General features: G+C 38.6%; 2 protein-coding genes across 7 annotated transcripts; both read right to left on the bottom strand.

Moving 5' to 3' along the window:
- Window positions 1-476: 476 nt before the first annotated feature.
- On the bottom strand, window positions 477-20577 carry LOC123506938 (RNA helicase Mov10l1-like). Its single transcript, XM_045259361.1, has 17 exons — window positions 20454-20577; window positions 18847-19010; window positions 12198-12341; window positions 11859-11980; window positions 10692-11298; window positions 10331-10507; window positions 9292-9589; window positions 8414-8980; window positions 7714-7912; window positions 6360-6468; window positions 3385-3593; window positions 2699-2840; window positions 1727-1876; window positions 1468-1599; window positions 1225-1305; window positions 863-997; window positions 477-670 (listed from the first exon to the last, which is right to left on the bottom strand). Exons 1-17 carry the CDS (start codon window positions 20467-20469, stop codon window positions 479-481), a joined length of 3444 nt encoding a protein of 1147 aa, XP_045115296.1. The 5' UTR covers window positions 20470-20577; the 3' UTR covers window positions 477-478.
- Window positions 20259-26844, bottom strand: LOC123506939 (homeobox protein MOX-2-like). 6 transcript variants are annotated; one of them, XM_045259364.1, is made up of 4 exons: window positions 26795-26844; window positions 22629-22820; window positions 21905-21991; window positions 20259-21621 (listed from the first exon to the last, which is right to left on the bottom strand). In XM_045259364.1, the coding sequence occupies exons 2-4, from the start codon at window positions 22806-22808 to the stop codon at window positions 21436-21438; spliced, it is 453 nt and encodes a 150-aa protein (XP_045115299.1). In that variant the 5' UTR covers window positions 22809-22820; window positions 26795-26844; the 3' UTR covers window positions 20259-21435. The 6 variants fall into 6 exon arrangements, with proteins under 6 accessions (XP_045115299.1, XP_045115300.1, XP_045115301.1 ...); XM_045259365.1 differs by having other exon boundaries at window positions 26780-26817; XM_045259366.1 differs by lacking the exon at window positions 26795-26844 and adding an exon at window positions 26671-26691.

The raw sequence follows: 26844 nt of genomic DNA, 5'->3' as shown, positions 1-26844 counted from the left end.
ACCATTCAGTCTTTTTATAGCAATAGTTATTAAATGGCAAACTTTTTCCATTTATTTTGCTATTCTAGTGAAACTCTAACATTTGTACTATGTAGTTGTGGCCTGTGTATTTTTCAAGCATTAATTGCTCACAGCTGTTTTGTTAAAGCTAACTTTCCCTTACATCAATAGGTCAAACTATGAATCCATTATTCTATGCTGTCAAAATCATTTGGGGTGCTAATCAAGGTGCCATGTGTGTAATTACTTTCTCCCAGCTGATTTCCAAAATTACCCTCATGTCAGTGAGAGTTCTAAGTGCGTACATCATTGACTGCATACCTGTCTATCTATCTATCTATCTATCTATCTATCTATCTATCTATCTATCTATCTATCTATCTATCTATATATATATATATATATATATATATATATATATATATATATATATATATATATATATATATATATATATATATATATCACAACTCACTGCTTAAATGTTCTGAAGTTCATGGCCACGATAAGAATCTTTTTCAATGCAAAATCTGATAAATTCCTTCCAGGAGTGATCCATGCTCAGCAACAGAGGGTTGCCCACCACTACCAGCAAGCCTTGAGCTCTGGTGACGGCAACATTGAATCTTTTGTTGCACCTAATGAAGCCGAGGCTGTACCTTGCATCCTCCTTAAAATAAAAACAATTATATGTAACTAGAAACATGACACATGTGAGTTATAACAGGCTATAGTACATCAGGAAAAAGAATAATTTCAGGGTTCTGCTACAGCACATCAGGAAAAGAATAATAATCTCATAGTTCTATCATGAAGGCTTTTAGCATTAGCTATTCATAAATAAGCTAATCAAGACATTCACCTCTATCCCATCTGAGGAGGATCTGACGGTGGAGATGAGTACCACCTGGCGCTCCTGCCCCTGGAACTCCTCCACTGAGCCCACCTTCACGCCCTCAATGCCAAAGGTAGTCAGCAGCTTCAGGACCTTCTCTATCTAAAATGTTGAGATGAGAAATTCTATCAACCATGTACTATACCAATAAATACTGGGATTATTGTATCATCATGGCCACCATTAAAATTGGTTTTCATGTTCAGTGATGAAAATTATGTACTACACAATTACCATTATGATACAATTTTTCAGAATATGGGCCCAGATTCAAGAGGATTATTATATAAGTGCAAGATCTAAAAATGAGCTATTGAATGAAGACTTGCCTGTTTTCTGTATGGTGTGATTATTCCAATGTTTCTTTCCTCCACACCATGCAAGAGCAAACTTTTGGTATACCTCACAACCTGAAGCAAAGATGTCAATTTCACTTCTTTACAATACATAAATCACATACAAACAACAAATTACTTATGCAAACAACAAATTACTTGACTTATCCAGTAAGTGATTATACAGCTTTGATGAGATAAAGCCAATGCATCTGAGTAACACCACACTTGAATAACCTGAAAGGCCTCAGCAGGGTTGAACCATGAAGGAGAGTCTCCCTCCTGAAGGTTTGTCCCAACAACTCCATGGAAGAGGACTGGACAGGAGTGACATGGCAGCTCCTCCCACTGTAGCAAGTGCTCTTGTGTCTGTTGAAGGAGGAAAGACTACAACTTTTATGGAGAAGAGCGTAAAGTATTTCCATGATAAAAACATTCTAGTAATAGCCAAACAGTGATAACAGACAATATATTTTGTTTTGAAGCTGTAGTTCACCTTGACATCTGCACAAGCCTGGAGGGTACTGTTGTAGAAGAGGCGAGAAGGGACGGCCAGGATGTGAGGGTGGGAGCGGTAATTCCTCACCAGCCGTGTCACCAAGCTGGGCTCGTATTCCCATCCACCAGACTTGCAGCCTTCCTGACCCTGCAGTTTGCCAAAATATTGCATTTTTTTTTTTCTTGTTTTTACATCCGGTTTACCTATTACATTAGGGCTAGAATGGTGCCTCCTGACAGAGGAATCAGGAGGACTTTGGTTTTGGCATTTGGGAACCATTACCCTGAGTGGATGCCCTTCCTAACCTCGAACCATGGCCTGGATTCAAACCCGTGCGCTTGAGAACCCTGAGGCCTACAACGCGCGCGCAGTCCCACTGGACCATATATATATATATATATATATATATATATATATATATATATATATATATATATATATATATATATATATATATATATATATATATATATATATATATATATATATATATATATATATATATATATATATATATATATATATATATATATATATATATATATATATATATATATATATATATATATATATATATATATATATATATATATATATATATATATATATATATATATATATATATATATATATATATATATATATATATATATATATATATATATATATATATATATATATATATATATATATATATATATATATATATATATATATATATATATATATATATATATATATATATATATATATATATATATATATATATATATATATATATATATATATATATATATATATATATATATATATATTGATAGATAAACTTGAAATAAGGACATTGCATGAATTGAAAAGAAAGAGAGGGAGAGAGACAGAGAGAGGTAAGTTAGTATCACCTCCAGTGCACACTCTCTCTCTCTGTCTCTCTCTCATGTTCAAGGGCTTTGAAGAGAAATGGTGAGTTACCTGGTAAAGAACACTCAGACACAGGCGCTGCAGGAGGGACTGCTGCAGACCTCCTCGCCTGGCAAGCCTACTCTGTATGACGGGACCCAACTGCTCAGGATCTCCAGCCAGAACTATTTGTCCTGTTACTTTATTCACCAGCCTGGAAGCATCACACCACCACTCTCAATTAATCTCTCTTGCTAATGCATTTAGAAGTCTTCATAAGAATTCACAAGAATTACAAAGTTTTTAGGGGATTTACATATTTCTTAATTAATTAATTTATTTATTTATTTTATATATTTTTTTTATTATTTTTTTTGTTTATTTATTTATTTATCTATTTATTTATTCTTTTTTTGTTTTGTTTATGAACTACTACTACTACTACTACTACTACTACTACTATATACATGTTGGAGGCTTTCTAAATGAAAATGTATTTGTATGATTGCAGCTTTGTGCATCAGCATTCAAAATTTATAATCACATTTGGTGCACACTAGAGGCTATTTAGCCCTCTGCTCTATTTAATTGCACTGTGTTCAGCTGTGTTATATATTTGTTTTTAGTATTTTTTACATTGTTAAATTCATCAACAAGCTACTACTACTATTACTACCACTATGCAAATCAACTTCCTAGCTGAGCTGAGCGTCAGATCAGTCAGCGTCAGATCAAGTGCATAAGGGAGGCTGGCTCACCCAAGAGGCACCAGGCACTCAGGCTCAGTCAGCTGGCCCGCCTCATCCACCAGCACATGAGTGAAGTGTTCCCTGTGGAGGCCTTGCATGTACAGTACTCCGGTACATGTCGCTGTGGCAACCACAACCCGCTGGTGGACACGCACCTCCATCTCATCCCCATTACAACAGTAGGGAAGAATCACCTCAGGGATACTTTCCTTTGATCTCTGTATGAAAATTTGCAGGTAAGATTTCTATTTTCATTCCATCCTTTTTCATAAGACAAAAAAAAAAAATAAAAAAAAGATAAATAAATAAATAAAAATAAAAAAATAAAAATAAATAAATAAAAAAAAAAGGGGTGTCATCTTGAAACCTCCTAAGAGTTCAGGTAGTAGGAAGAAGGAAACACAGAGGTAGGCAGGGAGTTCAGAGTTTAGTAGTCAAGCCTGATGTGTTGCTAACTTATGACCAAGTAGCTACTGCTGCTGGAAGGCAAAAGAGTAGTGCTGGTGAAGCAGTATTACAAGTATCATGTGTATATGCATGAGTGGAGATGAAATCAACAGCAAAAAGGAGAAAGGAGATCACAAAATTAAGGAATTAAGGAAATACAAAAAACCACAGCAATCATTACAAGGCACTTCAGACCTGCAAAAGCAAATCCAATAACTATTAACATATCTTTATAAACTTTTCATAGAAATTATTTACCTTGTTATTATACATCAAGAAAACAAGAGAGACACAAACTCTAAGAACCTCTTTCAGTTTGACTTATGAATCATTACTTTTCTTATTTCACTATAAGAAGCCTTCACTCACATGGCCAATTAGTGTTGGCTCTCCTACCCACATGTTTTCCTTCTTTATTCACATCACATAACAATACACAAACAACAGTTGTGGAGTACGCTTTATGTTTTTCTTTTTCAAAACAGCATCATACTTCAATAGTATGGTATGTATAGTATATTATAATGAAATGTAATAGCTTAGTAAGTACATAAAGGTCTATTGCAATCTAAGATCCCTTATGATCTACCTTCCATGCCATTCACTCCAAGAAAATCAATAACAATGTTTTCAGAACAGTTGACTATAAAAAATCCAGGAAGCATCAGTTTTCCAGCATTATGAATACTGTCAGAGTGCCTTTTTAAATTTATGACATTGGTGTGCCATTGCTTTCTGGAGGCACCATTTATATTCTGATGGTGTTGTACTACAAAATCATGTGTTTGGTCCTGCTTGCAACAGCAAACAAGCATTTCTTTTTGTTTAATAATTTATTTGCTACAGTTTAACCAAATTATGTATTCAGCAAAGAAAAGAAAGCAAACATTGTGTATTGTTGATGACAGAGAAAGTGAAAGTGGTAGAAATTTCATTTGCTTTCTATTTAGTGTTTAATTTTCTTCTTTAAAAGAACTGCACAGGTGGTCAATTCTTGTTAAATAAATACAGCATGAACAGGTTGAACCTCCCAAATCCAGCAACTTCCATAACTGAGGTTTGCCAGACCACAGAAAATTCCAGACTACAGGTAATCTTTAAAATACCACAGAATACTGCCACGTGTATTCTACAAACCATCAAAGCCAATGACGTTGGTTATATTGGGCAAAATAACACATCTTAGATACAAGTCTATGTGTGGCTGGCTATAAACTTGACATTGTCCATAAGTGCTGAGAAAGGATTCACCCTGATTTAGTGCCATTTCTGACTGTCAATCCATTGGAACTCTTGTCATCATGATAACATGGTTGTATATACCATGACATGATCCTTAACTGTTTTCATTATAAATTCAACAATAAATATCAGTAAGAATGAGTAAATAGTGTTCCTTTGGGATGCAATAAAGTATTATTATAAATAACTACTTGGAGTAGTACAATAATTTTTCCCAAACTCAAACAAGCTTTGCCTCGAGCAGCCTGCATGTGTTGAGCTGTCAGCCATAATCTTCTGTATAGGTAGCCCATTTTTGTCAAATATATAAAGTATACACATATACTACATAAAAAAATCTGAAATTCTCAAAAATCAGGCATTCCCAAGGTCCTGAGTCTCTCTCTCTCTCTCTCTCTCTCTCTCTCTCTCTCTCTCTCTCTCTCTCTCTCTCTCTCTCTCTCTCTCTCTCTCTCTCTCTTCTTCTTCTTCTTCTTTCTCTTTAATGTTATAATCTACAGTGCCTGTAGGTTTACTTGAAGAGTATTGGAAGCGCTGTTCAGCTTCCACCCATTAGTGGCACAAGCAATTTTATTTATAGTTGTACCCATATTAGGGCCCATATCACCTAGAACCTGGGTATCATGGTGACATGTAGGTAACTTTAAACCACTTGACAAATGGCAAAGCCTCAAGGCAGTATGTGGTCGCTGGACTGTAGATAATCAACTGTAATACATATATACATACGTTAAGGCTCTATCTCCCAAAAAGCAAAGCAGCAACACAGACCACACAACTATCACATTCTCATATATTCACACCACTCTCTTACCCCTTTGCCCTGCACTGGAGATGGAAAAGAAAGAGAAATCTTTCAGTAATAAGTAAATAAGTAGATGAGACTCATGCTAGAAAGCAGTACCAATTTTTTTTATAATTTCATACTTAGCATTAAAAGCATTTGTTTTTTCTATGTAAGAGGAGCACTGGCCAACATGAACAAAATTAATTAAAGAAAAGGCATACCAAGATGCCAGTCTGAAAAGAAAAAGTCAAAAAGATCATTCAAAGTTGGATAATAAGTGACTTGACACTTCCTTCTTGATAGAGTTCAAGTTAAGGGAAGGAGAAAACACAGAAGCAAGCAGGAAGTTTCAGAGTTTTTCAGAAAAGATATAAATCATTGAGAATACTGGTTAACTCTTGGATACTGGAAGGAAGGGAGACATGCAATTAGCAAGATCAGAAGGGCAGTCAGTGTGAAAACAGTGAAAGATGATAGCTAGAGGAGCACTGGCTTCAACAGAACATACCTGGTAAGCAATGAGGCGCACCATGTCACTCGTCTCCAGCCGTCCTGACTCCACCAGCCTCTCTGCCACAAGATCTGATGCACTGTTGGATGGCGTCACAAGCAACAACCTGTAAAGTACAGGTGAGGTGGGTGTCTAAGGTGCTGGGTGCAGGTGAGGTGAATGTCTGAGAGCTGTTGGGTCATGAAGGGTCTGGTGAAATCTAATTAATATAATGGAGACTCAATACTCAAGCTTAATTCGCTCCAAATGGTTGTTTAAGTATCAAAAAGTTTAACTACTGATACCTATAAATTAGGTCATCCATTTTAACCTTAGAAAAACCTTAAGTTTACAAAAAAATTACTGTAAATTTTTTTTTTTTTTTTATTTGTACATATTGTAAGTGAAGGCTGGTGATGGATAATGTAGAAGAGGAGGGGAGAAGGATGAGGAGGAGGAGGAAGATTATTTGTTGAAAGATGAGTCACCATCCATGAAAACATCTGGTAACTTTTCTCTTGGTGTGATTCCTGCGAACCCACTAGTGGAGGGCTGTGGCTCACTAACACTTGCACTCTCACTAGATTCCTTATTTTCACACCACTAATAAGCCTCTTTAGTGCCATTGTAAGTTTCTAAATTAAAAACTACAGACAACGCAGGAGAATGTTTTTTCTCATGACTGCAGCGGGACTAGGGATGCACACTGATATCCAGTATACTCAAAAACTGGTATTGTAGCTTCGGCATTACTGGTATTACTGGTATCAGAATGGGACAATGGCAGCAGCGGGGAGGGAGAGATCAGAGCTTTAATTGTTTACAACTATATGTGCAGACCTTCGATTACCAGATATTTTCACCACTTATAAACCTTCAGTAACATTATAAGTTTATAAATTAAAAACTACTGGCAGAATGCAGAAGAATGTTGTTCTCATGACTGTGGAGGGAAAACTAGAGGAGGGGAGGAGGGAGAGGCCAGGAGCCTTTGTTTACAACTACATGTGCGAACATTCGACAAACAGGTATTTTTTCAAGTATTAAGTCGAATTTTTGCATTCAAGTATGAAAAGTTTGACTATTAAAGACATTTAAATATTGAGTCTCTACTGTACACACATACACACAAACTGTTCATGCATTCCATGGTTGTTTCCCTTATAAGTTGCAGGGCTGTGTCATTCCTCATGCACACACAACTGCTTTCCATTTGTATCTGTCATACACAATCATTCCCCTTTACTTCAGTGTTGCCCTATCTCTCAAGTTCACACATTTATCTCACATATTTACTACCCTATTATCCTCCATTTTCTAAGCAGATCCAAACCATCGCAAGTAAAGCAAGTCTGTCAAGAAAAAAAGTTACCGGCTGTGATGTATCAAAGTGAGGATCTGAAGGGCAGCCTCCACCACAGTCACAGTCTTGCCAGTACCAGGTGGACCAAAGATGACATATGGCAGAGGCCGAGTGGTTCCCTCCAAGATCCTACGCACTGCCAGCTTCTGCTCTCGATTCAGACTCTTGTTAAACCACTTCAGGACTGGAACCTTCTTCATATTCTGTGCTGTAACAATTAACTGATGATGATGCTGGATAAAAAGACATGACTAAATATGAATGAAGGACATCATTCTCTAGGGTTGGATTACTTTGAAAATGTGTGTGAAATTCAGACTCACTATCAATTTTTAAGCAGTGTCTGCTCCAAAACATCTCCAAATCCGAGTTTTTTATGAAAATATGTTCATCTCTCACTTTTCACTTCAATATTTACCACTTAAACTCTTATGCAGAAATATGGATTAATATACATACACTTTTCTATGATAATTACCTTAACATTAATTCACTGCATTCTTTAGTGAATCTGCTCTTAAGAAAGTCAGTGAAATGTGTCACACAGTGCATAAGTGACCATGACAGCAGATCACCCTGACTCAGCAATGAATGCATCTATTCATTTATCTTTATTTCTTAATATTTCTATTAAAAACATCAACATATTTCCGCAAAGGAAGTTGCAACACAAGACAAAATAAAAATGAAGAAGTACTCCACTACTTACTTTTTTCTTTTGAGTGAGGCAATGGCAACACTGGTACAACATAGCTAAGTTTGTTCCTTGGTGCAGTGTGGGTACCACTGCATCCAAACCTTTCACCAGAAAGTGCCTTGGAATTATATTGTTCATTTTTACAAACTTCACTGGGAATGTGTTTTTCTTTCATCATCTGTAATGAGTTTTCAACTGATAAGCTATTTCTCTTATTTTCTAAATGATTTTCACAAATCAAATTACTAACATATTTTGCACTAGGCTTCTCATTAGTGACACTGCTCTCTGCATTCAGCTTTCCATCTCTGCTGCCTGATCTCTTGGCTCCATTTGCACTTCTGTACACTGCCAGATCTAAACAACGCGGAATTAGTTTAGTGGTGGAAGTGACAATTTGATCATTCTTTCCTATGTGATGCAGACTGATCCTCTCTGATGAGTTAGAAAAGTCTTGTTGAAAATTCTTAGGCTGACTCAATGCTGGTCCTTCCATTTCCTGCTGATGCCTTTGTTTGCCGATACAAGCTATTGTGTCTTTGTTGTCAAATCCTGATTCTTCACTTGCTACACTGTTACCTGTGAGGGAACAGTGAACACCTACTATCAAATAAGAAAGAACAAAAATTATTGTTATTTTGTGATTGTACTATTTTCTTGTTTAGAAAAAGAAGACTGGTGTTTTATCTCATTTACAAAAGATTCTCTTATCACATCACCAGAAGATACTTTCTTACTGAAACTTTCCTCAATTTAAGACACTTTTGTCTGGAGTAAGAGGAAGCCTCATTTTAGTTTCTACATGACATATACATAAATGTGAATCTTGTGCAGGCAAACTAAACAGTGCTGTTACAACAAAAGCATCAGAGATGATAGCAGTCACTCACACTTGGGCACACCTGCTGCAGGGTTGCTGGAGGCCTTAGACACAGAGGGCAGCTGGCGAATTTTTGAGGGGTACTGCCTCCACCTCTTTGTTAGCTGTACTTCAGGATCAATGTAGCAAACCTGAGGGAGCTGAAGCTTTAGTCTGAAGGGGAAGAGGACATCAGGGCCTAACTGCCTCATGGTGTGGGTGAGGGCAAAGTGACATCTTCGAAGAGGAGTCCGGTTAAAGTTGAACCTCACCTTGTAGTCTTCACCATGATACTTGTCATGGAATGATGAGTGAAACTTTAAATAGACCTGAAAAGTACGCAATACTACAGTTTTTGGCCAATAAGGGATTATCTGGTTATGTTTCTTAATTCATATCAAAAGTAAGTACAGTGGAACCTTGATTACTGGACATCTCCATTTTTTAACAAAATTTAGAACTTATAATTGCTTCCATTGCTGTACTGTAATTCAGTTCTCAAACAAAGTAATTTGATTTGGATAATAAAAATTAAAGCAAAAGCTGCCGTTTAATAATAATTCTTAGTTTCTATAAATTTTCATCCATTTCTATGTATTTAGAGGAGAACCACAGTGGGTAAGATTAATTCAATCTTTGAAATAAGTTAAGTGTGAACAACCTCAATGTAAGCAAAGTTTTGGCATTCAGGAATAATACTGAGCCACCTGTGGCTCTCTCACTGATCCACAACTGCACAACTGCATTTTCCCACCAGCTTTTCTGAGTAGCAAGATGTCTAAATATTATGATCATCTTCAGTTTGGTAGTGAGTGGATTACTTCTATGTCACTCTGTATGGCTTCCCTCACTAGATTGGTGACAAAGAGAATACCTGCACAGTCTAAACAATATCTCCTGATAATTTCTATGTCACTAAGTTCATTCAATACATCCTTTCTAAACAAATTATTTCTGACCCACAGATGTCTGTCATAAAACACTAAGGCAGACTGGAATGATTTCCAGGAATGGATTAATCTATTTAAAGAAATCCTGTGCACACAAATAAGAGCTGTGCTATGGCTCACCTGTGTGTGAAGTACCTGGTGGATGCATCCCTCATACTCCACCGCCCAATTGTTGCTCAGCTCTGTGGCAATGACTGAGTCTCCTATCAGCAGTGAGGGACGCTTCTCTACCAGCCCAGGCACTGCTAGGCCCAGGAACTCTCCATGCACTGTGAAGCTTGCTCTTGCCATATCAAACTGTGGACATTATAATGAAAAGAAAACAAACAAAATATAAAAATGATAGTAGTTATAATAATAATAATAATAATAATAATAATAATAATAATAATGAAAATGATAATTTAATAGTCTAAGCTCATGATCTTCATGAATAAGCACAAATTAATCCTCAGACATATAAGAGTCATTTGATCCTTACCTCTCTCATTTCCTGTGTCATTTTTATCTCTTCTAAATGCAGTAAAAGAGAAAACTTCTTCTTGTGGTTGTCTGCATTGAGGGGTTCTCTGAGCTCTGCTGCCACATGGAAAAGATCTCCCCTGTTCACTTCCTGCCACAGACTTTCAGGGATACGCACGGCTGGAAGCTTCACTGGTATGAAAGGTGAGGGCTTGAAGGACCTCTGCCCCACGATGATGCCTCTCTCGTTGGGTCTACTCATTGAGTGGTGGTGTGCTTGATGGGTGTGGCAAGAAGTTGGTGCCAGGGAGGCCATGACAGGATCCTCCACATTTGCACTTACATACCTCCCAACATGAAAACTCTCAAATTCAAATATGCAGAGCTGCCTGAACAAGCCAATGAGTGTTCCAGCACAACATAGCCTCACCACCACCTTTGCTCCAGGCTCTAGTGTTCTTGCAGTGCCATCCACCAATCCTCCAGCTGAACACAATGTCACACTGAATTGGCTCTCCTGAGATGGAGACACAAAGTACACTCTCTCTAAGGCTCTTGGTCTTGGCCCTGTGTTCTCAATGGACACATCTGTGAAAGCTGGTGCTCCAAATGTCACTTGAGGGAAGCTGGAAATGAGTGATATCATTCTTTTTATACTACATAATTTTTTACACAAATTTGATGGACTACTAAGATATTCATCTGAATAAAAGCATTATTGAAGTAATATAACTCCAGATGTAAGTAAACAAGAAAAATAAAAAGCTTAACGATTTCCTTTTATGCCAAAAAATCTATATCACACTCTTTATTATGACTGATGCATTAATATAATACTTAACTAAACAAATATATTAAGTACTGATGTAATGCATTTACATATTTTCCAAATCTATCAATAAGCATCTGGAAAATGAAATAAAGAAACTCAGGACATGACAAATACATATTTGCATATACATACAGTATATTCTTATTAATTCATGAATTGAAGCCCAGGGGTTGTTTTAATTTTAATTTAATTTAGTGGCTTACCCATTGTGCTGGAATGTTGGTCTGGAATACACGAATAGATACAGATACAGGCCACTATATGCAGTACACAAAGGCTTTTAGTAATGTGCTGAGAGTGATGCCTAATTCAGAAGACAGACAGAACTCTTTTCTCATTACTGAGCAAACAAACCTTATTGTTTGTGTTATTAGAATGTCTCCTTTATTTTCAATCATTTCCTGCATTTTGTCTCTTCCCACATCAAAAGCTGGCAGAGTGTTCAGCCCTACCATGGACACAGCACTTCCTGGGTCCTGGAATGCAACACATTACTGTCCACCAAGCACTTCTTTGTATGCTACAATATGTTAAAAATATGGTATGATTTCTTTTTCTTTTTTATGTATGTGAAGGGCACAGGCCAAGGACAACAAGAATAGTGAAAAACAAATGCCTGATGAGAATGCCAACTTCAAAAGAAAGGTGAAAATAAACAGAAGAAGCAATATATAAGAGAAAACAAGAGCCAACCTGTGTGGAGGGAGGAGTGGCAGCGGAAGAAACAGTAACAGCTCGCCACCAGAAGCTTCCCTGCTGGCTCTCTATCACCTCCACAGTCAAGGCATCCCCAGTTTTGGCAGAAAAGGCTCCTTTTATGCCCCTGCTGCAGAAAATCTTGAAAAGCAATATACATGTACTGAGTTATCATGGATTCTTTCTTTTTTTTGGATAATGAATGGTTTCTCCCTGAACAATCACAAATGGCTGCTCAGTAACCTCTTCTACAGCAGATGGTCTCCAGTAACAGTGATGGATATACTTGCAATCTACTGAATCTCAAGGTTATTGCTAAAAACAAAAACATTAACAGGATTTCTATAAACACTGATCTTCAGTCAACTATCTCCTCACCTTCCTTGCTTTAGCTTTCTTTAGTTTCTCACAGTTTGCCAATTTCCTACTTTGTACATTCTACATCTATCCTCAATATTATGATTTGCTGAATTTTCTAATAGTGTATTTCTTTCCTATCAGTGACTGACTACTTCCATCTTGTTCTGTTCACCTTATTAATGAAACTAAACCAGTAAATTCATTCACCCACTCTCTTCACTGGTAAACTCTGGGACAGCTCCATATCTTACTACTCTTCCTTTATATGACTGATGTTTTCTAAAGGAGTATCAAGATATCCAAAGAACTAACTTTTAGAATTACACATTCTCCTTGCAGGATGTTGGTAGATAATGAAACTGTCTTTTCTCTCTAGCTCTCCCTGAGTTCTGCTTTTGCTTTTTAGTTCATGATTAGTGTCTTTTCCATGAAAACACAAATTTTCAGCATTTTAGAAAAATAACAACTGGATCATTTGATTCTGAAGTCATCTGCCACCAAACATTTAGATAAATTAAAGTGGTAAATTAAGAAACAAAAAAGTGAATAGTGAATTCTCTTCAACATAGCATCTAACATTGTTGTCAGAAAAGTCATTCTGAACTCATGATGGGTCTGTTTCCATGTCTCTCTAACATGCCTAACATATGACACATTTTTGTGACATATGTGAAGGCTCTATATACAAAACTAACTCCAGGCCTCCTTTCCTTTTGATAACTAATGCTACATATGGTTTAGTTGATAATGTTGTTCCTACACATTTTGGTATAAATTAGATACAATCCCCAGGTAGTGACTGGCTCCTTCACAATGAAAGCAACAATGGAATGGACTTAGTAATGAGGCCGTTGGTAATAAGTCATTGAGGAGCTTAAAAGAATTATGCAAATTTATGGTGGTGATGACAGCTACTTGTTACTTTAGTCTTCATTATTTGTTCCTTTCCCATCAGATAGTTCCATACCAGTCTTCTCTTACTCTTTCCCAATTCCATTACGTGACATTTCTTGGCAATGAACTCTTAACTTCCACTTCTTACTCCCACACGTAATTTGGTTTATATCTTCCTGAAGCAGCAAACAGTCCTCTCAGGTTTTGATTATGGTAAGCAATTTTGCATCATCAGCAAACAAATTCATAAAACTGTTTACCCCATTTTGTATGTCATTTATATATACCTGGAACTTAATGGGGGCTAACACTGACCCTTGTGGCACTCCACTTGTTACTTTACCCCAAGATGAGTATGTATCTCTGATCACAGTTCTCATCTTTCTGTCCTTCAAATAATCCCTTATCCAATATAACATAGTTCCTTTCAGTTCACCTATGCTCTCTAACTTTCAAGTGGTTCGCCACACTTTGATTTCCTACAATCCTTGGCAATGTAATGTCCTCTTTGGTTCTGCAAATTCCTCTTCTTCAGTGAACACAGTTTTGAAGCTCTTTTTCATTATTTCACTAATTTCTTTTGCTGTTTGGTATGTCTTCTCTCCTTTGATTATTTTTTTCTATTGTGTCCTTATTCTTCATCTTACCATTTATAAATTTGTAGAAAAGCTTGGGTTCCTCTTCGCTTAAAGCTAACGTGGATCTCCTCTTTTAGCTTTGTCTCTACTATGTGCATTACATCCACTTTTTTTCTTTCAAATAATCTCTAACCCCCAACACACTGGATAACAACCCATCTTTATTAATATAAGTCACTCTTAATTTCTCGCCTCTTCTATGACCTCCATGTTTTCCAAAAGATACCACTTCTTTACTCTCATATCAAGAACTCTCTAGAAGAAATTCTATTTCTTGATCTCCATCCTTTTCTTGTTTTTTTCCTTAACTTAATTTCTTAGCACTTTTTTCCTTTTCCCTCTCTTCCAGGTTCATATCTCTTTTTATCAATATATCCTTAAATTCAGTATCATCAGCCAATTTCCCTTTTCTCATCATAATCTCCACTGCCACCTGTGATCTCATTCTCACTTTCATTGGTCTCTTTCCCCCTTCACTAAACCTTCCCTACTTAATCACTTCCTCCACTTCCTGGTCCAACTCCTGTGTGCTGTTCTGGACCTGTTTGATAATAGTTTTGGCCAATTCTCTCTCTTCTTGCTCTCTCACAAACTTGTTTGGATTTTTTTTTCTTCATCCCAAAAATTAAGATACGTACATTTCCTCTTATCCACTGTATCCCTCACTAGATCTTACTTCCCCTTAATTACTTGTATAACAGTGTCCTTTGTTTCCTTACTACCTCTGAAAATTTAACTTTTCCTCTTCCTATTCCTGTTTCCATGCATTTTGTAATTCCTCCAATTTTGCTTTCACCCATTCCATTCTCTACTTCATCCTCCTCATCCTGTATTTTTTTTCTGTAGGCTCCTTAAGGAATCTCCAGTCACAAAATGTAGCCTTTAGTATATCATTTTGTTTCTTTATTTCCTGCATCTCTTGATTTATTTCTCTTACTTTCACACATTCTTCTAATCTCACTATTAGTTCAGTTTTCTTTTATTCACTTGTCTTGTTTTTTCATCATACTTGACATCACCTCCCTCATTTATCCTTCTCCCTCTCCATGTTTATCAGCCTCCTCCTATTTTCTCTTTCTTCTCTAAATCCAGGAAAATCCTTGTCTGTATTATCATCACTCAGTCTCTTCAGACATTTGACCTTTGGTTTTCAAAATATGGCGTTTGTTTTGGTTCCATACATTTGGCAGCGCCACCTAGCTCTGTCTCGCCCTCCATATACGGTATCCAAATCCAGGAGAACCCTATGGCCCCCTCTTCACCCTGCACAAACGTCTAGGTCAGGCTCCAATGCCTGCTGAAGTGCTTCTCCTGGGAGCTGTTTTCCCACATCTTGTCGGTACAGCTTCTGGTGTGTGTAATTCACCTCCTCCTCGGTTGTCTGCTGGTCACCCAGCCAGTCTTCCCCATTACGGAGCGAGCTCAGAGCTCATAGACCGATCTTCGGGTAGGACTGAGACCACATCAACACACAACACACACCGGGAAAGCGAGACCACAACCCCTCGAGTTACATCCCTTACCTATTTACTGCTAGGTGAACAAGGGCCACACAGTAAGAGGCTTGCCCATTTGCCTCACCGCTTACTGGGACTCGAACCCGGCCCTCGCGATTGTGAGTCGAGCGTGCTAATCACTACGCTACGTGTGTGTGTGTGTGTGTGTGTGAACCTAATGTGTTCCAAGAGGCTTTAGCACTGTTTTTTTTTTTCTTTTTCACAGTTTTCTGATAGCAATGGGCTGTTAATGCAGTACTGAAGAGAGTCATGCCAGCAAGTGCACAATATGGTCCGTACTTTAGAAGAAGGCAAAGCCAGATCTGAAAACAATTAATTCATAAACACGAGTATTAACGTGGAGCACAAGGATATAGTGACCCACCATCCAGCACCCCTCAATGGGGGGCAGCAACCTCAGGCACTTGGAATGAAACAGCCTTGCTTGAGGACTCTTCAGGATGTGGATTCCTATCATATTCCCCTGGACAACTCTCTTTCTTCACAAAACTTTACATGCTCCTCATTCCCCCACACCCTTCACTCAAAATTTAAACTTCAATATGACAAGTCCCAGACAACCTGTGGAGTCCCGATCTGGAAAGGGTTCACAATACCCCCCAGGTTGGACTGCTCTTCTTCTGATCACCCTTCCACCCTTGCAGCCTTACTGCTCATTATTATATTTGTAGTACACTATTGCATTCTAACTCCTCTCGAGATTTCTGGCATCTAGCCAATAATATCTCTAACAACTTTACTTCTTCGTCTTTCCCTCCTTTACTTCATCCAGATGGCTCTACAGCTGTCTCTTCTTTTTCTAAAGCTGAACTCTTCGCTCAAACCTTTGCTACCAACTCAACTTTGGATGATTCTGGGCATATTCCTCCTACTCCTCCACCCTCTGACTACTTCATCCCTAAAATTAAAATTCTTTATAAAGACGTTTTCCTGGCCCTCTCTGGCCTTGATTCTCGGAAGGCTTACGGTCCGGATGGAGTCCCTCCTGTTGTTCTCAAAAACTGTGCTTCCGAACTCGCTCACTGCCTGGTCAAACTCTTTCATCTGTGTCTCTCTACTTCTATTTATCCTTCTTGCTGGAAGTTTGCTCACATTCAACCTGTCCCTAAAAAAGGTGACCACTCCAATCCTTCTAACTACCGCCCTATAGCTTTGATTTCCTGCCTTTCTAAAGCCTTTGAGTCTATCCTTAATAGGAAGATAATGAGGCATCTATCAGCTCACAACCTTCTCTCTGATTGCCAGTATGGTTTCCGTAAAGGCAGATCTACTGGTGATCTTCTTACTTTCCTAACTGAATCTTGGTCATCCTCTTTTAGGGACTTCGGTGAAACCTTTGCTGTCGGCCTTGACATATCGAAAGCCTTCGATAGAGTCTGGCACAAATCTTTAATTTCTAAACTACCCTCCTACGGATTCTATCCTTCTCTCTGTACCTTCATCTCCAGTTTCCTTTCCGATCGTTCTATTGCTGCTGTAGTAGACGGTCACTGTTCTTCCCTAAAACTATCAACAGTGGTGTTCCACAGGGTTCTGTCCTATCACCCACTCTCTTTCTATTATTCATCAATGATCTCCTAAATCTGACTCAATGCCCTATCCACTCCTATGCTGATGATACCACCTTGCATTATTCAACAGCGTTCAACAGACGCCCAACCCAACAACAATTAAATGACTCAAGGCGAGATGCTATAGGACGCCTAACTTCTGATCTTTCACTTGTTTCTGATTGGGGCAGAGAAAACCTGGTTTTGTTCAATGCCTCAAAAACTCAATTTCTACAACTATCTACTCGACATAACCTTCCAGACAACTATCCTCTCTTCTTCAATAACACTCAACTTCCCTCTCCTCTACATTAAACACACTCGGTCTATCCTTCACTAAAAATCTAAACTGGAAATTTCACATCTCTACTCTTGCTAAATCAGCTTCCAAGAAGTTAGGTGTCCTGTGGCGTCTTCGTCCATTTTCTCTCCCTCCCAGCTGCTTGCTCTGTACAGGGCCTTATCCGCCCGTGTATGGAGTATGGCTCTCATGTCTGGGGGATCCACACACAGCTTTACTAAACAAGGTGGAATCTAAAGCTTTTCGTCTTATCAACTCTTCTCCTCTAACTGACTGTCTTGATTCTTTAAGTCACCGCCGCAATGTTGCATCTTTATCTGTCTTCTACCGCTGTTTTCATGCTGTCTGCTCTTCTGAACTTGCTAACTGCATGCCTTCCCCCTCCTGCGGCCTCGCTGCACAAGACTCTCTACTTCTTCTCATCCCTATTCTGTCCATCTTCCTAATGCAAGAGTTAACCAGTATCTTCACTCCTTCATTCCCTACACTGGTAAACTCTGGAACTCTCTACCTGTGTCTGTATTTCCACCTGCCTATGACTTAAACTCTTTCAAAAGAGGAGTGTCAAGACACCTCTTACGTTAACTGGACCCTCCTTTTAGATTTTTTTGTTTTGTCTCTTTCTCCTACTTTCCTCTTAACAGGGCCTGGCAACCAGCAGGATTTTTTTTTTCCAACACTTTGTTTTCCCTTGGCCAGTGCCCTTGTAATGTAAAAAAAAAAAAAAAAAAAATTTTGCTGGCAAGCATATTTACAATACAGTACAAGTACAGTGTACAGTGCATCACGTAACTCAGTGCTTGAATGTGTTACAGTATTGTTAATGGTGTGCTCTTTCACTCATGTCTTTGGTGCAGTGTTGTGTGTGACTGACCACGTGGTGCTTAGGTAGATTGTGTCCCTGATTTTGCTTCTCAGTGCTTACTATGTATACCATCCAAACAGCCGGTGGCTTCTGGTGCGAGTCCTTGCAATACGGCAATGCAAGCTAGAGTACCAATAACACTCAAAAAGAAGATACAAATTGTTAAAAGGTACAGGGGGTGTTGATACAGTTACCTATCTTCCCTGATGCATTAACTAAGGACTGATGGCTACTCTGCACATATTATATGTTTAATCTACATAATATCATGGTCTTTGATATTGTTTTCTCTTTCAGGCTGCTTTATTGACAGCTGCATCAAAGATACATTCACTGCCTTTGATACTGTACATTTCAGCTTGAAATCTTGCCTTTGACAAAGGTCACAGAATATAACCCCTTTTTCCCATTATCTGACTTTTGTTATACAAGAATTTGCTGTACAAGAAATTCAGAAGAAATTTAACTGCTCATATTATCAGAAGCTCCCAGTACAGTGATATCCTTGTGCCAATGCTCACCTCATCATTGACAATGAAGTGTGTCTGGTAAGAATGAGTGACCTCTCCCCTCACTCTCTTCTTTCTCAATGGCTTGAAAGAAGACACCTGGATGGTGCCATGTGCTTCCCTGGACTCACCAGTTACACAGGATTTACCATCTACATCACACACTATCCAGTCTCCTGGGCATAAAAAGGAAGAAAACCAAATTACAATTGCACAAGAAAATTTAAGTAATGTGAAAATCAATTTACTAAATTCACAAAAGGAGAAATTAGGGAAATTTCAAATATAAAACTACCATAAGTTCACCCATAAATATCTAAAATCTAGGAAAATAACAAAATCCATCTCAATGAACTCAAAGAATGGCACAGCATGGAGATGTCTACATGGCCATGACCTTCAGACACACACTCTTACACCTGACATGTCTGCCTCTGCAGTGAGTCACAAGAAGAGGGAGAAACTCAGACCAGAGTACTCTTTAACATTTCAGTTGTCATCTTACAATAAATGAACAACTTTTCTTAAAGTAAGAGGGGCGCTGGTTAGGGAAAACATAATTAACATGTAAAAAAAAAAAAAAAGCTGAATGAGGAGTCAGTCCCAGTATATTCTGATGTCCCACATTTAAAGGATCAAAGGCTGAGTTGTGAGTATGATGGATTAATGTACCATTCCTGAAGACTGCTCCTGTACTCCCCTTGTGCTGTGATGTGTTTGGCCTCCACTCTTGTTTACCCTTACATTGTGAGGTCACCAAGAAGAATGGAGGAGTATTCACAACTATACAGCCAATACAGCATATAGGTACAACTACACACAGTCAACCTTTGTGTGTCTATTACTCTCCTGAAGATCTTTAGTTAAAATATCATGAAATACTAATACTCATGGTGTGGCTTGAGTTTCCTATCTATCTATTCCACCCATTTACCTATCTTTGTCCAAACAAATACCACCATGTATCAACAGTGAGCTCTTATAGTAGAGGGAGAGAAATATTCCAGCCATATATTTCATCTTATTTTCAGTATCTCTCATTAACAATAATTACAAGTGGAACAAGACAATGCAAAAAATGTAACCAAGTTGAAATAAGTTAATGGACTAATGAAAGGATAAAATCAGGAACTATGAGCCTTAATGACATGAATTCAAATTGATCTGTGATTTAAATGCAAGTTTTTCATTCTACAAGTCTTCTTATGCATGATTGAAATGTGTGTGTGTGTGTGTGTGTGTGTGTGTGTGTGTGTGTGTGTGTGTGTGTGTGTGTGTGTGTGTGTGTGTGTGTGTGTGTGTGTGTGTGTGTGTGTGTGTGTGTGTGTGTTACCCGGGCCCTGTAACACCATAGGTATTTTCCTTCTTCCCGTCCGCAGCCGGAGACGAGCCGTCCTCTCTCAGCGACGGCGACGGTGTGTGTGTGTGTGTGTGTGTGTGTGTGTGTGTGTGTGTGTGTGTGTGTGTGTGTGTGTGTGTGTGTGTGTGTGTGTGTGTGTGTGTGTGTGTGTGTGTGTGTGTGTGTGTAAGATTCTGTAGTGTTGCTATATCCATGAGCTTAGATAACCATTATCTAACTATCCCTAAATGAACCAAAATAAAAATAGCACCACTCTTGCCTTGTACTAAATCCATGTTGATGTTTGCAGCAGCCAGGGAGCAGCATACACTGTCATTGAGAGTGACAGTATCTCCACACACCAGTCACCTTTCCAATGACACTCTGAGATGCTCCTGTCCCGGCCGAAGCTTCACTACATTCATGTAAGTGGCCTGGCTGGAAAGATCCTGAGGCTAAAAAATCACTCTTAAAACTCCTTGGGATCCCCTCAGCAACACATGCAGTGGGTATGCTTCCATCACCATTGATTCTTGCTGTGCAGTGAAGGCCGGCATCCCATTCTTCCTGTACTATGTTTACCGTCTTTGCTCGCCACATTTCATGCTTGCCTCCCCTCTGAGCTGAGCCCCTCACTTTAACTCCCACAGAAACCTTAATGTCTGATGGGAAGTCAGATGGATCGCAATAAATATCCTGGCTAATAACAATGCAGGAACAGTCTATGGACGTCACCAGTCCTTCAAACTCCTTCGTCTCCGGTCCTGAGTGACCTGTTGACACAAAGTCCTCCAGCTTTGGCCTGCAGCTCACTGTCTCTTCAAGCTGGGTGCTCTTGCTGCCCCCAGCAGCAAACCTCAAGGCTTTCTGCACAAGACTGATCATTATGATGTTTGTCTTCTAGAATTTTTAGTTCATAAACTTGTTACTCGACCATGTGGAGAATCTCACAAGGCAAAGCTTTTCTTGTATTTCAAATTTTCTTTCAGTTTTCACACACATTTATGTGCAAGCAATTTCTTCTCTTTTCACAGACATGTCACAACCTGAGTCACACAACAATAACACGTAAAGTGCGACTTCTCTCTGGGACGGTCTATCAAGTTTTCTCAGTAGTCACCACAGATCACACACTAGTAACACACCTTTTTAGATTAGCCGTTTATATATCTCCACCAAGAAAGGAAAATGGTAGTTTTTAGTCAAATACTGAAGATGCTATAAGCATACACTGGCACCCACACATACATGCAGCCAGGCAATCACTGCTGACCGATGTACTTCTCAACCGGGGAATACTTCCAGTTGGTGTCACTGATGTACTCAAGCTGCTTGCGAAGGTCTCGGGTGCGCTTCTCATGTTCCTCCTTCTTCAGGGAAGACAGAGCGTACTCAACATTATGGTCAAACCACAGCTTGGCCATGATGTTTGACATGTGGTCAGGACTCTGAAACGAAAAGAATTGCACACGAACTGTCAACAACGTACATTTACTCACATTTCATAAAGATTTTCAGTACATTTTTACACAAAACTGTATGTTCATACTCACCATATAACAATGTCAGTTTTTTTGAGTAGTGACACTACGTGCATACTTTGCTGGAAAATACCTGCATCATTGTATCAAGCAAAAATCAACTAATAACAAAAGTGACATTATGCAAAACTGACTGAACTGACACACATTAACATCAACAACAATGGCAACAGTGCTGAGCCGCCCCTACCCTTGGCGTGCCTCTTCCTCGTGGACTCTCATCTGAGTTTATGGACATGGGCCCCAGTGTGGGCTGTGGTGGTGGGGCGGTGGGCTGCTGGGAAGGGGTAGAGTTAGCCTGCATTACAGTAAGCATGATCCTTAGAATATTTAATCAAATGTGCTAATTGTAAATCATATCTAATGTCAGCACTTGAAAACTTCCAGATTTTCAGGCTTAATAAGTTAACTGGATTCTCTACCTCTTTCACAAATGTTGCACCTTAATTCACACCCTTGCATGCATTATCATTTCAATTGCTCACTAGAAAGGGTTTGCATTAGACTAGGGACTGGTTCCATGAAGAATCACTGTAGCATCTCACTCAATTACACGGTAGATGCTCGTGTCCACTGAAAATTACTGTCCACCATTGCTTTTACTGTTAAGTAGTGAAGGAAAAGCAAACACATAATACAGCTGACGTATACTCCCCCCTTGCTGTGGATATTGGATTGTATGAGCAGTCTGATGGTCACCACCAAATGCTTACCGCCAAAAATTCTCCCATGCATCCAACATACCCTGTAGCCTCATCCATTTTAACAATATATTGGAGTTCTAGGGAAGCACCTGCATTCTTCCCAGATTAAAAAGTGTCAGTGTGGACAGACCTTAAGGTCCAGCAGCCGTGTGGCTCACTCTCTCCTGACACTACACCTCTCAAACCTATCAAGAGGACCTAGAAACTCACCACTCCAGCTTGTGGCAGATGGTGGCTGTGGCTGGCTGTGTGGTGGTGCTGATGGTGGTGGTGATGCTGGTGGTGGCTGTTGTTGCTGTTGCTGCTGCTGCCTCCCAAATTGTTGCTGTTTCCATGCAAAGTTCCACGGAATATTGAAGAACCAAGGCCACTGTTGTTTCCACTTGCCATGATATTCAATTTCTGTTGAGATTGCACATGTAACAGTTACATTGATGCTTTCACATGATCCATCTATTCTGTCTATGCTCCGAGAATGGTGTCAGAATTGGAGGGGGTTCAGGGCAGGGGTAAACTAATGTATGCTTTGGGGTTTTGCTGTGGATGTATGTGGCCAACTGCATTATACCTAAGCTCCTGGGGGGTAGTAAGATGGTCCATGAAACTGTACCTTTCCACTAGAGGCCACCAGGGCTAATGAATGAAGTGTGTATGAGTATGGTGCTTTGTATAGTATTGCCAGCATGGTATACAGATTCACATAATAGTACTGGTTCCCACGTTATAAGAAGGATACAGTGGAGACTCAACACTCAAACTTTTCAATACTCAAACGCAAAAGTTTGATTTAATACTCGAAAAATACCTGATAGTCAAACATCCACACCTGTGATTGTAAACAAAGGCTGCCTGGCAACCCCCTTCCCCCTCTGCCAGTTGTGACCTGTGCTGCTGCGGTCATCAAAATAACATCTTCCTGCATTGTCTGTAGTTTTTCATTTATAAACTTACATTAAAACCAAAGGCTTATTAGTGGTGAAAATATCTGGTAATCAAACAGCCGCAAATTTGGTTGTATACATAGCTCTGTCATCTCCCTTCTTGCAGCTGCCACTGTACCATTCTGATGCGGTATTACTGGTAATACCGGTATACCGGATGGTGGTGCGCATCACTAGTCCTACCATAGTCTTGAAATAAACAACATTCTTCTGCATTCTGATGGTAATTTTTCATTTAGAAACTTACGATGGCACCAAAGAGGCTTATTAGTGATGAAAATAAGGAATCTGGTGAGAGTGAAAGTGTTAGTGAGCCGAAGCACTCCATTAGTGGATTCACAGGAATCACACAAGGAGAAAAGTTACAAAGACGTTTTCATGGATGGTGACTCATCATCTGGCGACCTCCCACTTCCTCCCCCACCCTTCTCCCCTCCTCTTCTAAGTTATCCATCACCAGCCTTCACTTACGGTATGTACAAATCAAAATTGTAAAAAAATATACATTGAAATCTTTTAAAACTTGAGGTTTTGCTAAGATTAGAACAAATTACCTGATTTATAGGTATCAATAGTCAAACTTTTTAATACTGGAACAGCCATTTGGAATTAATTAAGTTCGAGTATTGAGTCTCCACTGTATATGTCCATTAGAATCAATTCAAAGGAGAATGTCTACAAGGAAACGGGATGAGGGATATTCCCTAAGAAACAAGACTGAAGATACTAAATTTGCATTATGTAATTTTAGAGTGGGACCTGATAGAAGTATTTAAGTGGCATAAAGATTATGACAAAGAAGACATGAGCAAAGTTCTGAGGTTCAATAGCCAGGAAGAAAACAGAAATAATGGTTGACAAGCTTGAGAAATTTAGGTTTAGCAAAGAAATGGTAAGGAACTGGTTCTCTAACACTGGTTAATTAATGGAAGACTCCGCTATCATGTTGTTACAATAGCAGCTTTAAAAGAAATAGCAAAATTTATGGATGAGGATGATAGATGGAATTAGGTCATTTTGTTACACAGAGACTGGTATGTGTAAGGTTGATATCCTCTAGCAGTTTCCTTAATTTTTTAATGTTCTTAAGTTTCTAACACATCATGCCTCCTTAGAGTGGAGGAAACATCATGGCAACACTGAGAAACTGATCTGAAGCAAGATAAAGAGGCAGCCATCAGAGACTTGCCAAGGAATGAGATCTAAATGGTTCACAATAACATATAGGTAAGTCTGACACACTGCCTACCAAGACAACAAATACACCCAAGAAATGTGTAGTCAACATGCAGCATTTCTTCTCACATTTTAACTATCAAGTCAAGAGAATCACTAAAGCCCAATTCTTAGTGAGCACTACACAGCTTTGTTGCACTATCCACTGTGGTCCTTCATCATCCACAAGGCTTAGCTAACAGAAATCCAGTCACCTGTAGCATCAATAAAGTTAGAGACATTTTTCACCACTTTATACTATCGAATGATATTCATACAATGGCTTGTGCAAAAGTCTGGAAGGATAAATAAAAAAAATAAGAAGGCATAGCTACACTGGACTGGTCATTATCCTCTGACCTATCAGTCCCCAGAATCCAATTGTATTTAATCCAGGGCAAATCTCCTTTTTTATTTGTTGTTTGGGGGAAAGGGGTTAATGTTTACTAACAGTCCTTGTCAGTACCACATGACATGACAGCACGTTGTGGTAGTATACACACTATGCTTCACGTTTATGAAGATTTTTTTCATGTCCATGGTTATTATCGACACATACTGATGCTTTTGAAAATAAACACATTGTGCCAGAAACAGAGTTAGATTAGGTTAGATTTGGGATTAAGTTAGCTTAGATTAAGTTTGTTTTGGTTTATTTGGTCAGGAATACCAAAATAGACCAAATTTCACTACTTCTTCAAAGTCACCACTAGTAACATTAATGACCTGATTTCATTTAAACTTCACCAAGACAGCATTACTTGGCCTAGCAGTCAGTCTCTCTCTCTGATTAAAAAAGGAGGTGCTAACTGGAAGGAAAGTGGACATTTTTCTAAGGCAACTTTCCTTCTACACACTTTCCCTCACAAATTACTCATTTAGTGTTAATGCTAATAAAAAGTTTTGCACAGAACACAATATTCCCTGCATTAAGTTAGGTTAGGTTTAGCTGCAATGTATCAATGGTTTTATGTGCATAGAAAACAAAAACCTCAGCATTTAAAAAAAAAATCCCAAATGCAGGGATCTTTCGTGACGATTGGGAGTGTCCATCTCGTGTTCTGGGCATCACAGTGCAACCATTGATGTGTACTTTATTAGCTACATAATCACACTGATGCCTCTATATTTTCCCCTGGATTAACAAAAGCTATCTAAAAACTAACACATACTTAACCAAACAACACCACACCTGACAACCCGGTGATGAAAAAACGGTAAATTTGCAGTTTCAACCAATATACCCTGTCTTATATTTTTTCCCCTATGTCTAACAAGCTTGGGAACCTCTTGGGAAAGCAGGATTTTAGGGTGGGGAAATCAAACCTAAATTCTGTCCTGAAATTATTATTAATTTCCAATAGGGTGAAATGGGGCTAGAAATGTTCGTAGACCTAACCTAACCTCATTATTTATTTCCGATAGGGTGAAATAGGGCTAAAAATGCTTGTAGACCTAATCTAAATTCATTATCAATTTCCGATAGGGTGAAATGGGGCTAGAAATGCTCGCAGACCTAACCTAACCTCATTATTTATTTCCGATAGGGTGAAATAGGGCTAGAAATGCTTGCAGACATAATCTAACATCATTATCAATTTCTGATAGGGTGAAGTGGGGCTAGAAATGCTCGCAGACCTAACCTAACCTCATTATTTATTTCCAATAGGGTGAAATAGGGCTAGAAATGCTTGCAGACATAATCTAACATCATTATCAATTTCCGATAGGGTGAAGTGGGGCTAGACCTAACCTAACCTTATCATTAATTTCCGATAGGGTGAAATGGGGTTATAAATACTCGTAGACCTAACCTTTTTATAATTTTCCGATAGGGTGAAGTGGGGGCTAAAAATGCTCGTAGGGTGAAATAGGGGTAGAAATGCTCAAAGTGTGATTTAGACCGTGAGAAAGTGTATAATCACATGTGGTGTATTGGTTCAAACTGCAATAATACCAAAGATACAGTCGTTTTAATTACCTCCAAATATACAATGAAAAGATGGAAAAGAAAAGAGGAAATGAGGAATATAATTTACCTCCAAATATACAATGAAAAGATGGAAAAGAAAAGAGGAAATGGGGAATATACTAACTGCTTTATACGAGTGCTATCTGAAGTTATATGTCAGTTAGAAACACTCCCTGCTGACAGAAAAGACACCTTAACACCACACATCAACACCCAAACACACAGAAACACACCACAACACAACTCACCCCTACGTAAACAGTAAACACCACCACCAGTTACCTTAATCTTGATCTTC

The sequence above is a fragment of the Portunus trituberculatus genome, chromosome 21, assembly GCF_017591435.1.
Source record: "Portunus trituberculatus isolate SZX2019 chromosome 21, ASM1759143v1, whole genome shotgun sequence".
Lineage (NCBI taxonomy): Eukaryota > Metazoa > Arthropoda > Malacostraca > Decapoda > Portunidae > Portunus > Portunus trituberculatus.
Note: the sequence above shows the minus strand (reverse complement) of the source record. Positions and strands in the feature narration are given on the sequence as shown.

Excerpts from the sequence above, each read along its gene's own strand:
- LOC123506938 (XM_045259361.1), bottom strand. Across the intron at positions 1,877-2,698 it reads GTCTGAGTGTTCTTTACCAG|GGTCAGGAAGGCTGCAAGTC; the intron begins GTAACTCACCAT and ends GGCAAACTGCAG. Across the intron at positions 1,306-1,467 it reads ACCCTGCTGAGGCCTTTCAG|GTTGTGAGGTATACCAAAAG; the intron begins GTTATTCAAGTG and ends TCTTTGCTTCAG.
- LOC123506939 (XM_045259362.1), bottom strand. The coding sequence starts at position 23,103 with ATGCTGGCAATACTATACAAAGCACCATACTCATACACACTTCATTCA. Across the intron at positions 22,821-23,028 it reads TGGTGGCCTCTAGTGGAAAG|AAATTGAATATCATGGCAAG; the intron begins GTACAGTTTCAT and ends CAATCTCAACAG. Across the intron at positions 21,622-21,904 it reads GAGGAAGAGGCACGCCAAGG|AGTCCTGACCACATGTCAAA; the intron begins GTAGGGGCGGCT and ends TTTTCGTTTCAG.